Here is a 12,924-nt window from a genome sequence, read left to right on the forward strand (position 1 = left end):
TACTGCCAGACTCTCTAATCTTGGAGCTGGCCAATCCTGATTTTGGGGAGGTCACTAGTTTTGTGAATAAGGTTTTCTGGGGACACAGACACATCCATCACTTAAGCCTCGTCTACTGCTGTCATCATACAGCAAAGCCAACCTGGGGACACAGACACATCCATCACTTAAGCCTCGTCTACTGCTGTCATCATACAGCAAAGCCATTGCTGAGCAGCTGCCAGAGACTAAAGGGCACCTAAGGAGAACATATTCCTGTTTAGCTCTTTATAGGAAAAAGGCTACTGTCTCTTCTATGACTTCTTGATTCCTTTAAGCCATCTCTCTCTCATCTTTAAAAACAACCACAAGTCTTTTTCTATTGCTCCACATAGGGTATAAAAAGATAGCCTCTGTATTTTTCCTCTTACCCTCCAATCCGACCCGACTGAAAGGACATCTTTGGGTGAAAATCTGAGCTCGAGAGCTTCGTTTGTCTTGCCTTAAACAGCGGTTTCCCAACTGTGGAAGTACAAGAGTCACTACTTCAGCTCCCTGCACCCCAAGGAGTCTGGACAACAATCAAGGAAGACATTGCTTTGGTCTTTGACTAATGTGAACTCAATGCAGCTTGCATTTCTGGAACTGCAGTATTCTAAGTAGATAGATGAACAGGCCATACTTTATACGTTGGTTCCTTACTTCTGAAAGCAAATTCTCCAGAGACAGAGGATCCGTCTTGCTGTAGACGTTCCATAAGTTCAAACTCACATCCTGCAACTGCAACACAAGGGCAAGAGCATTGAAACAATTAATGAATTAATATTAAGATGATCTGAATTTACTTTCTGATATTCAGAAATGACCATCTTGGTGGAATAATAAATACAAGTGTATCAATATCAGAATTTGTGCACACTGATAAATGCTATCTCATTCCACAAATGATCTTTTCAGAACCATTGAGTATCTTCAGTGGCGATACTCAGACCAACATACATGTATGGGGGGCTTCAAAAAGAACACGAATAATGAAATTTAAAGTCAATGGAATTATCTAACAAACTTCTGAAGGCCCTCATATGTGTATATTTTGCCTTTGTCTACAATAAAAATTTTAAATACCTGCCCATGATTTAAAATTTAAAAAAAAACCACAAGCCCACACTCACTGCCATGTTGTCAATTCCAGCTGTGAGCCAGTACACCTGCCTCTGTGAGTCCGGAGGCTGTGGGCCCTCACAGGAGCAGAAGGCCCCCTCTTCATGAGGGTGAGCGCCACGCAGGGCCGTGTCATAAGAATTAATTTTTCATAGATTGGGGCTAAAAATTAAGTGCAAGCGTAAAATCCATTCATCTATCTGTGGTTTAAATAGTGTTGTCATTTTATGTCAGAGAACATTACCAATCATTCCCCTGGGGCAACACTTCCACTGCCAACAAGGCAAAGCTGACTCATGACAAACCTATAAGACAGGGTAGAACTGTCCCTCTGAGTCTCCAAGACGGCAAATCTTCACAGTAGAAAGCCTCTTCTTCCCCCTGCAGAGCTGGCTGGTGGTTTTGAACTGCTGACCTTGTGATTAGCAGCCCAATGCATACCCACTATGTACTGATAGTGTGTCACTGGTTTAATGAATTTAAATAGAATTTAAAACACTGTCGAAAAAAGGAAATTATATAAGTATAGGTCAGCTATGTGAGTTAGACTTTTAATGCACACTTTCGTTCCATCAGGAACGGGGAGACTTCTGATTTTTCCTATGTGTCATCATCTTCCTTTTTGGTTCTGCTGGCTTGATCTGCTGTACCCATTTTCTGTTTTACAACTGGATTTTTAAAAAGTACAAAACGGAGCTTTTTCTCAAGTTCGCTTTGTTTCTTGGAGAAAATCTTCATTAAAAACATGTTCTTCGGGGGAGGGAGAGGGAGGAAATGGGGAGCTGATATCAGGGGCTCAAGTGGGAAGGGAATGCTTTGAGGAGGAGGGTGCCAGCGTGTGTGCAAGTGTGCCTGACACACTGGGTGAATGTGTGGATTGCGATGGGAGATGTGGGAGCCCCCAATAAGTGTTTAATAAACAAACACAATAAAATAAACCCATGTTCATCTAGCCTTGCCTCTTTCTTATATCTTGCTTCACAAGTCTCGTTTGTTCAACTTTTAAACATGAGGATCTTGTTTGTCCATATACAAGTAGGTGAATGCTCTATGCTTACTCTGAATGACCAGAAGCTTGCTATCCGTATCTTCCCCTCACAAAGCGAGTTGGTATAAAATGGTATTGCCAGGTCACAGGTCTAGAGCTGAAGAGGAAGCTGGGGGCAGGGAAAGCCCCAGCAGAGGAACTTCCCGGCTGTTTCTGAGGAGAATTCAGTTTGGCGCAGCCTCCCTGCCAAGTGAAAGCTCTGGTTGGGCCTGGCTTCCTTCCTCGTGCTGCCGCATCATGCACAAAAACTTTCTGAGTTAAGGACTTCCTTCTGGGGATAGTCATGTAATAAGACAGAAGCTTTAATGAATTCAGCTGTAAGTATCTGTAGGTCTTCTCTTGACATCCCAAGCCAGCACGAGCCTTTCTTTTTAAAAAAAAAATCATTTTATTGGGGGCTTGAACAATTCTTATCACAATCCATCCATCCATTATGTGAAGCACATTTGTACATTTGTTGCTAATCATGATTCTCAAAACATTTGCTTTCTGCTTGAGCCCTTGGTATCTGCTCATTTTCCCCCTTTCTCCCCGCTCCCCCTCCCTCATGAACCCTTGATATTTTATAAATTATTATTATTTTGTCATATCTTACACTGTCCCTTCACCCTCTTTTCTGTTTTTCATTCCTCAGGGAGGAGGCTATATGTAGATCCTTGTAATCAGATCCCCCTTTCCACCCCACCCTCCCTCTACCCTCCTGGTATCACCACTCGCACCACTGGTCCTGAAGGGATCATCTGTCCTGTTTTCCCTGTGTTTCCAGTTCCTATCTGTACCAGTGCACATCCTCTGGTCTAGCCAGATTTGTAAGGTAGAACTAGGATCATGATGGCGGGGGGAAGAGGAAGCATTTAGGAACTAGAGGAAAGTTATATGTTTCATTGTTGCTACACTGCACCCTGACTGGCTCGTCTCAACCCTTCTGTAAGGGGATGTCCAGTTGCCTAGAGATGAGTCTTGGGTCCCCAATCTGCACTTCCCCTCATTCACAATGATTTGATTTTTTGTTCTGATGATGCCTGATACCTGATCCCTTCGACACCTCGTGATCGCACAGGCTGGTGTGCTTCTTCCATGTGGGCTGTTGCTTCTGAGCTAGATGGCTGCTTATTTACCTTCAAGTCTTTAAGACCCCACACGCTGTATCTTTTGATAGCTAGGCACCATCAGCTTTCTTCATCACATTTGCTTATGCACTCATTTGTCTCCAGTGATCTTATGGGGTAGGTAAGCACACAATGATGTGATTTTTTATTCTTTGATGCCTGATAACTGATCCCTTTGGCACCAGCACGAGCCTTTCTAGCTCAAGTAGTTCCCAGGTCTCCCTTACAGAGTGAATCAGAGAGGACTAGAGGACTAGAGGACTAGGCTGTGTCCATCAGTTGGCCACACTGCTCTGTACCTTCAAGCACTGGGAGTGACAGGGTCAAGAAGAGAACTCAGGTAGGAGGTTGATGGGACTAGATGGCAGGAAAAGTGCTTAAAATTAGTAGCTGGAGAAAAGGCAGGAGCTGGAGAAAGTGACCTCAAGAGGAGACTTATGGTCGCTCTTACTCCATGAGGATCTCTGATGGTGTACTGGCTTCCCGGTCGGGCTGCCGAGCATAAGGAAAGCAGTCAGACCCGCCAGCCTCACTGCGGCAGGAGGATGAGGTTGTGCTCCCGTAGCTGTGCAGGCCTGGAAACCCTGCGGGCAGTCGGGCTCTGTCCTGAAGGGTTGCTCTGAGTTGGACTCGACAGAAGGGCACTGAGGTGGCGTTTGAGTTCTCCTAGATGTTGGGTGCTGCTTCACATTCATTGGCTACCCTACCTCCTAAAAAGCCACTCACAGTAAAGAGCTACATTACCTATCAAAGGTTTGGGGAAGGGGATTTTTTTCCCCTTTTGGATGTGCCGCACTTAAGGACAAAGTGAAGGCCTGTCTCACTTGGCTTGCATCAGCCCCTCGGCTTCTCGTTACACTGCTTTGAAATGCTATCCTATCTGTAGCCCAGGGGTTAGGAGCGCAGGCTCTGCAGCCAGACGGTTTGCACCTGGCTCCAGCCCTAAAATTCACAAGCTCTGTAACGTTAGGGAATTTATTAAACCACTCTACAAAATAGGAATAACAATGGTATCCAACTCAGAGGGTTATTCTAAGAATTAATCAGCTGGCTCATATAGGTTCCAGTCATATAGTAGGCACTCTATAAACGCCTAGTTAATAATATAATTATGTATAATACATAACATATTATGCATAATTATACAGTAACTTTTACATATAATTATAGATTACATTTTATATATAACAACATAATTATATATTTTCCAAGGGAGCTTCAAAACGCTTCATGGAAAAATGGAATAAAAAGATAATGAACTTTCTCCATGAACTCTTTGAAGCCCCCTCGTACAATAAATAATTAAAAAGATACATCACCATGATAAAATTGTAAGCTTTTCTAACCTATGGTCTGCCTTGACTTATTGCCAGTGTGACCACAAGGCAGTTTTCAAACAGGAAAAGTGAGTCTAAGCGGCACACTTCCCTTGGGCCCCTGGTCATGCTCCTCTACAGTCAAGGAAGCAGTTTAGTTCGACCAGGCCAGCCTCCAGTCATTTCCTAGGAGCACTACAGAAGCCCATAAGTGGCCCCTGCCTTGCTCCAAAGGTTGTATGGGCTCTAATCCTAACAGAATATCCCTCTTCCTCTCTGGTTTCTAGCGCTAGGAGCAGGTCATTTCTCTGGGGATCCTTCTGGGGCACTCAGATGTCTGTGATCACACTGTCAACCTCCCAGCCACCCTTCCTAAGCTATACTCTGGGCAGCCCTTCTCCTATTAATTCACTAAAAATTCACTCCCATTAAATCACTCTTCAATAATTCACACACACACACACACACACACACACACACACACACACACACACACACACACACACACACACACACACACACACACACCCTCACTGCCCTGGATCAAGTCAATTAACTCACAGTGACCCAGAGGCCGAGCAGAACGACCCCTGTGGGTTTCCAAGGCTGTAAATCATTGTGGAGCAGAAAGTCTTATCCTTCCCCCTTGAAGTGGCTTGTGCAGTTGAACTGCTGACCTTGTTGCAGTCCAGCACATAACCCACTAGACCACCAGGCCTAACAAACATTGATTGGTCATCTAAGTGCCACGAATGTTGAAACAGAAGACCTGGCTCTTAACTTAAAAGCTAACCCTTTTATTCCTCTGGTATACTGTACTTGTGCAAAATTCTGTGTTGTTCCTTTGATTTATCTTGAATAAGTTTCAAATTACATGAATTTCTGACATCCAAATAACAACAAAAAGATTATTGATGTTGTCAAGGAGCTCCAAGTTCAAGGCCAGGGGTGGGTAGGTGGGTGAACAGGGGTGAGTGATAAATGTAAAATAACATAAAAGCATGAAAAGAGTCCGTTCAGGGTGCTATAGGAGCAGACAGGGAGGTAGTAGACCATGGGGAAAGGAGAGGAGGGGAGACAGAGAGAAAGTCCCAGGAGAGAGGTCATGGGAACTCAGCTTGGGGAAAATTGCTTTCCATTCCAAGTGTTTGCCTAACTTGCCACAGGCCCGTGGGAGGTCACTGCCAGCTTTCTGAGGAGTTTTGGCAACACAGACTCACATGGGGGACCCTTCACAGGAGCAACCCGGGGGGTGGGGGCGCACAAAAACCAAGCAAACGACTTTTCATACAAACCTCATATTTCATGGTAAAAAAGCCATCCCCTCCAATGCCCTCAAGTGCAAAGGCCTGCACAATCGGCCATTTCTCCACTACAAACATATCAAATATCTGCAGGTGACCTAGAGGAATCAAACACAACAGCACATATCAAATACCATCCTGGGGAGAACAGTCTAAACCTGATCTCATGTCGTCGGACAAGCATCATTTCTCACACCCTCACCAAGCCTCATCAAGCAAAATCAAATGGAAACTCCAAAAAACGGACAGAAATTGAAACTACAACGTGAAAGCCAGAGAAAAATCAGGCCACAAAGAATTCACATGCATTCAGATTTCCTCAGAGAATATTTTCACATTCTGGTTTCCTAAGGAAGGAAGGAAGTCGATAAATAAATAAAGAGAGGCTTATTACAGCTGCCTTGCATCATCCAGTAGCTATAATTACGAGGAGACACAAACTTGGCTCCTCTCTCTCATGAAACATAGCCAATTAACTTCCTCCAGGGAAGATTACCCAATCGAAGAGTTTTCCTTTGTTAGAGTAATGGCCTCCACGTGAAAAGATTTTTAATTTTAAAAAAGACACAAGCATTACTAAAACTGTTTCCTGCCCCCCGTTATTTTACGCATCATTTTTGAACCTCACTACATCAGCATTTAAAAAATTAACAGGTATCAAATTTCTATTCCAATTACCTAGAGGCCCCGCGTCTACACCTCCTGTCCAGTAAGTGCTACAGCAGGTGTGGGAAACCCCTTCTCAGCTCAGACCACGGCCTGTGGCGCTGCTGCAGAAACCCCCCTTAGGAAGACAAGCCAGGGTGGAATGATCTAACTGCATTCCGCTTGACTCCTTTGCCTTAATACAAAGGAATCTATGAGCTTCCCAGCTGAATGCCTCCACTGACACTAGATTAGGGGCAGTGAATTCCCACAACCCAAGCGACCTTCCAGATAGCTTCCTGCTAGCTACTCACCTTGGGAGCTGTACGGAATGCCAATTCTACTACAGTCTCGAACCATGTCCACAAAGCTGGCAATTTTAAATTCTTCTGCAGCTTCCTCATCGTCATACTATAAAGCAGGGCATTGAAAGGAAAACAGAGACCTAAATGTAAGAGATAAAACTAGTCCTAAATAATCCTCAAAAGCTGACAGTTCTTGAGTTCAATACTGGGTCGCAACTTCCCATGAAATTTCCAATCTCAAGTCCCAATCTGGTTTCCAGCCAAATCCTTTTAAAAAGCCCCAAAGGAAGCAAAAGTAGATGCCAAGAAATTCCAAGCACGAAATGTCATAAAGCTTATAAAATTCTCTTGGCACGAGGCCCGAGAAACTGGGCTCGGGCTGGTGACTAAACAGCAGACCGAGGAAGTAGGTCCCTGAGTCTACCTGTTGCTCTTCGGTGCTGAGTCAGTTCTGGCTCCCGTTGACTCACGTGTGCAGAGCAGAACTGCTCCGTGCGTTCCCAAGCCTGCGACCTCTGAGAGGCAGGCTGCCCGGGCCGGGCTGGCTGCTGACACCGTTTGTGCCACTGTCACCATTCCCTTTGCCTCCTTCAGGCAGACAATTTACTCATGGCCTCGTGAGGAAATATGAAACTTTCCATTTCTGTGTGTGCAGCCACACTGTGTGATTTGATGTTTTGAGAAGCTTTCTGTTGCAGAAAGAGTGTTCTTAGACAGTCTCCAAAGGGCCTAATTCTACCTTTCCTTCTCACCTCATTTTCAGTCATGCAGTGGAAATGCAGGTTCTTCCAATGTGCCACATGGGGTAAGAGATAGCGATAGTTTACAGGATTACAGTAGAGATGAACACAATCTGACTTAATCAGTATAATCATATCTGCAAGGAAAAACAATCAGAACATGAGCAATATCACCACGAGCATTTTCTTTAGAAATTTTCTGCCCCATAAATCGTAAAATCATTAAAACTGCTTCAGGGACAATGCAACAAACACTAACTTGAATATTTCTTAATTAGGAAACATGTATCAAAGCAAACGTACAGCTCTCCAGAGCTGGTTATGGCAACACAGATAGGCCAAAAGACTAGCCTTCTGCTACTCAGCATCATACTGTGTTCAGCAGTCAATCTGTGGGACCCAACTCAGCTGCATCCTCCAGTGAAGAGAGAATGTCACGTGGAAGCCCCATACCCTACCGATACCAGAGCAGGAAAATAAGACCCACTACGGCTACGGACTGGGTCTCCAGCAGGCATCAGTGTCTACAGCTCTTGGCTGTTGTCTCCCCAGGTTCAAGCCAATTGTGGACCTTAAAACACTGCCTGTCGGCTTTGGGAAGGGCTACTTTGTGTGCTGAATTTTATACACAGGAAAGGCTGGGAGGCAGGAAGTGGAGACACACAGAAGGACTTCTATAAATGGATCAGCAGCTCACAGATTTAAGGGATAACCACCAGCTGTTGGTGAGGTAAGAAAATAAAGCAAGCACAAGTGTGTAAACAAACCCAAGTAAACAATCAGAGGAGGCGGGAATGGGGTGCTTTCAACATGGAAGAAGGCAGTAAGAAGACCTTTCAGAAGAAAAGGGGAGGCTCCAGTCCCTGGCGCTTCCGGACTCAGTGCACTAGGCTTTCCTTTAGTAAGAAAAGCTAGCGAAGTGGTTAGAAGAGGTGGTGGAGCTGAGAAAAGTGTATGAGAGCGGGGAGCAGTCATGACAGCAGGTTCGGAGCTCGGCCAACACAGTAGCAGTGTGACAGAGCCCTAGGAGCACGTATTATAAGCCCGGTGAGCACTGACCACACCCAGCCACACAGCTGGGTGGTCTCCTAAAAGAAAGCCTTGGAAAAACTGGCTTTCTGAGCCACTCTGGGCTCCACCCCTGGAGGCATGCACGTGTCCGAGGACAGCTAGCATGGAGCAGGCTCTTCACTGTGGATTCTTGAGTCAGGGCTGCAGTCCACAGTGGACGTGTGTGCACAACTCCTGTACCGTGTGTAACCCATGGAATTGCAAGGTCCATGAATTATGTGTCCATCAGACTTAATGTCTAGCAAGGCATTTCTTGGGTCTCTAGGTTAGCAAGTCCATGATTTCTCTATTCTGAATAAGAAAAGGTTGGGTATGCTAATGAACAAGGTATTTTACACAGCGATTTTAGCCGTACTGCTAAAATTATTGATCCCTTTTAAAATTAAAAAATGAGTTTAGCAAGTTTTCCTTAGAAAAAAGTGGGCAAGCTGTGAGAATGAGGGCTCCTTTCTCCCCCTCACGCCTCCCCTCCCAGAGCGTGCTCTCCGGGTCATCCGAGGACCTCTTTCTTGCTGAGGATTCAGTTCGTGGGGATCCATCCATCCATCGATCGATCGAGGGCTTCCTATGCATGTACCCTACACTACTGCACACTGAAGACTCAGGGTTCAACAGCACCTACGGAACCTAACGAAGCATCGTCAGGACCTCACAGGATTCTGTCATCCCATGAACAAGTTTAAAAACGTACAGGTGATAGGAGAAAGTGTGACAGAATTTAGACAAACTCTAAACGTATCTTTTAGTGGGGGAAAGTGGGAAGATGCCATTATATTTTAATTCATTTTTTCTACACTTAAAAAAATCCCCTCATATTATACTTAACCTTAAATAATACATTGTTTAATGGTATCTTAAAAATATTATATGCCATCTATGTAAAAAAATAAAGAAAATGCTTGAAGCTGACTGTGGTAGCAATTGTACAATACTGTTTTATGTGATTGATGGAATGTTATGATATATGTAAGAGCTCCCAATAAAATATTTAAAAATAAATAAATAAAAGTATCTTTTACAAAGAAATCCCTGGTGACTCCTTTTCTCTCATATAATTGGAGATCAAAATGTAGAAGCTTAATAAATCTGGTGACCTGTTTGTAGCCACTTGGATTTGTATAAAACAAGTTTCTTAATGTAAAGCAGTGGTTCTCAACCTTCCTAATACTGCAACCCTTTAATACAGTTCCTCATGTTGTGGGGCACCCCCCTCCATCATAAAATTATTTTGTTGCTACCTCATAACTGTAATTTTGCTACTGTTATGAATCAGGCGACCCTTGTGAAAGGGTTGTTCAACCCCCAAAGGGTTGTGACCCACAGGTTGAGAACCGCTATCTGGAGGAAAATACTTATTTCGTAAGCACCTAGGTAATAGTGAAATGATCAAAGAAAAATGACACACCTTTAAGGACTTAGTATTTCTATACTCCATTTCAGGCTATAATGTACTGGAAGTAAAATGTATCGCTGGTACAAACATCTTTCTGTATATCTAATATATTTTTATAACTCTCTAATTGACCTAGTAAGAACCATCTTTTTTGAGACCAGTGAAGTTAGTGTAAAGAAATGGTCTTTTTAGGAACATTAAGAAATGACAACAAAAGGTTTTATTGTCCACTGGGTGAAGACTTATAGAGCAAATCCGTTTTCTATTCTATAACTTAAATTTAGGAACTGTCTTTGAAATTCAAACTCTGAAACTAAATTATAATTATAATTTTAGCCTACTATCCCTGCACTTTCTAATGAAAAGGAAACCTTTCATCAAGCTAAAAGAACAAACAGAAATTTCACATACACTAGGGCAGGGGTTCTCAATCTCAGCACTATTAGGAGTTTAGATCAGATACTTCTAGGATGCTGGGTGCTGCCTGTACATTGTGGGAGGGTCAGCAGCCGTCCCCGTCCTCTAATCACTCATGCCAGTAGCATCCTTGCCCCAGGATAACCATAAAATGTCTCCAGATAACGCCAAATGCCCCCTGGGGGCAAACACTGCCCCTGCCCCTGGGAAAGCCGGCCTGGATTATTTCAACATCAGCTGTGTGCTTTCACATCTCCCACAGCTGCTTCACAAGGGCTGCCTGTCTTCTGCCTAGTTCTGTTTGTCTATTCCTGTGTCTCCTGGCCCATCTGGCAGACAAGGCATGATGTGCAGTGTGCGATATCAGAGCTGGCTCCTGGGCAACAGCCCACAGCAGCGCCAACACAGGACGAGTGTCTCAGAGCTGGGGAGCGGGGATGCAGGCAGAAAGTCTGCATTGTCGCCATCCGCATCGTCATGAATTAAAGTCTCACAGAAAACAATTCCCAATGACATAGCAGGACAAAGAGCCTTTATTTCTAAGCTGGGGAGCCACAAGAAGTCGTCCTTGTAGGCACAGCCTGCAGGCTCACCCTTGACTCACAACTGTACGGATTTTCAAAGGGCAATGGCCCACAATCCGAGCCTCCTGGCATGTAGAGGCAGTGGGCACCAAGAGAGAACTCTGGCATTGCAGACAAAACCGTGTCCTTTCACATTTCTGATCCTGAATCATAACTTAACTTCCCTAATAAACCCCATAATCGTAAAGGGGGAGACAGACAGATCATCTTGCCCAGAAGTTAAGTCGAACAGCGATTCCTGTCCTTGCTTTTCCCTAAAGCTTGCATGGTCTCAAAATAGCTTGTCCCTTATTCTCTGTTATCAACCATATGACTAACAAGAGGAGGTTTCTTAAAATACCAGCAAAGAAGAAATATTGTTTTTGTTAATAAAAGGCAAAAAAATTACTGGGGTTTATTTAGGCTGCTTAAAACTTCATTATAGTTTCCCAGAAAAAGACTAGGAGATAAGGACCAGAAAAAATAAGCTCCCTACACGCTGCATTTCCCCAAATATACTTACCATCTAGAACTTCTTCTGAAAACCCGGTCTTCTCAAAATCACTGCCATTCTGATTGTACAAACCAAACAGGAGGTAATTTGCCAGCTCTCTGCAGCCTTCATTGTACCTGCTGTCGATTCCTGCAAAGCAAAGGGGGCTCTGATGAGCTGTACTATGTACTCTGCGTGCACATGAGCCTAAATCACTTGCTCTTGCTCTGCAAAACTTGATGGTCACGTTAAAGGTCTTTGATTTTGTACCAGAAACTAAAGGAGGCAACTCTCTGTGAAAAAATGTCAGCATCAAGTGTCCTAACATGGATTCATAGATTTAAGAGTTGAGACAAGCCAACAGTACAGATCACTGAAACACTTATTTTCAAAAACTAAATCTTGAAGATAGAACCAGAATATGTGGTCCAACTCTGCCAATATTCTTTGATATATTAGGTAAGCAAAACAAAACACAATTCAACCCTATTGACATCGAGTTGATTTTGACTCATGCTGACTCAACAGGACAGAGCAGACGTGTCCTCATATGGTTTCCAAAGTTGTAAATCTTTATGGAAACTGACCACCACATCTGTCTCCCATGGAACAGCTAGTGGGTTCTTATTGCTGCCCTTTTTGTTAATGGCCAAGCACTTGATTACTGAGCCACCAGGATCCTTGAATAAGGATCACAGAGATATTTCTTTTTCAAAGAGATCTTAAACCCCGCCCCCCAAATAAACACATATGATCAAATAAAGACATTTAAAGTGGGCTGGACCCAAAGAAAAATATAAACCATAAACACGTTCATTTCATAAGGATTTTTTAAGGCTTGAGGTGGGGCTCTGTGTTGCAAGCTGGTGGAAGTAGGGAGCATAACTACCAGGAGTTCAGTGGAACTGAGTTAGGGACAAATGAATAGGAAATTAAACAATACTATCTTCACTACTACTTCAACAGCTTGGGCAATACATACTAGCTGGTTCCTGGGTAAAGGCCTTTAACGTTAAGTACAGGCAAGAGAAATTGTCAAGGGCAGTAGGTCGCTGTTTCCGTGAAGCAAAAGGGAATTCCAAGAATGGAAATTCAACTGGAGACTGGCGAGAACTTAGACTAGACATTGAGACCAGAGACAAGTAAGAGGGTGCTGGGGGCTGCATATGACAGAAACTTAGCTAAGATCCAAACAGCACAGCTTTGTTCTATCCCATTCAACACTTGTGTGATTCCTCCTGCCACTGGACATAGTAGAACTACTCCAAAGAATTTCCAAGACAGCAAACATTTATGGAAGCAGATAGCTTCATCTTTCTCCCATGGAGTGAGTGGCACAAATTGCCTACTTTTGGTTAATAGCCCATCACTAAACGCACC

General features: G+C 43.8%; 1 protein-coding gene across 2 annotated transcripts in view; it reads right to left on the reverse strand.

Annotated features, from left to right (window-relative positions):
* Positions 1-12,924, reverse strand: part of DNAAF9 (dynein axonemal assembly factor 9) — a 132,586-nt gene that overhangs the window by 87,269 nt on the left and 32,393 nt on the right. For both annotated transcript variants that reach the window (XM_075563923.1, XM_075563922.1), the window contains exons 3-7: positions 11,575-11,694; positions 7,620-7,744; positions 6,877-6,973; positions 5,909-6,015; positions 682-759 (exon numbers count right to left, since the gene is read on the reverse strand). In XM_075563923.1, the coding sequence (XP_075420038.1) occupies positions 682-759; positions 5,909-6,015; positions 6,877-6,973; positions 7,620-7,744; positions 11,575-11,694 (527 nt within the window). The remainder of the gene's footprint in view (positions 1-681; positions 760-5,908; positions 6,016-6,876; positions 6,974-7,619; positions 7,745-11,574; positions 11,695-12,924) is intronic.

The sequence above is a fragment of the Tenrec ecaudatus genome, chromosome 12 (genome assembly GCF_050624435.1).
Source record: "Tenrec ecaudatus isolate mTenEca1 chromosome 12, mTenEca1.hap1, whole genome shotgun sequence".
NCBI classification, from domain to species: Eukaryota; Metazoa; Chordata; class Mammalia; order Afrosoricida; family Tenrecidae; genus Tenrec; species Tenrec ecaudatus.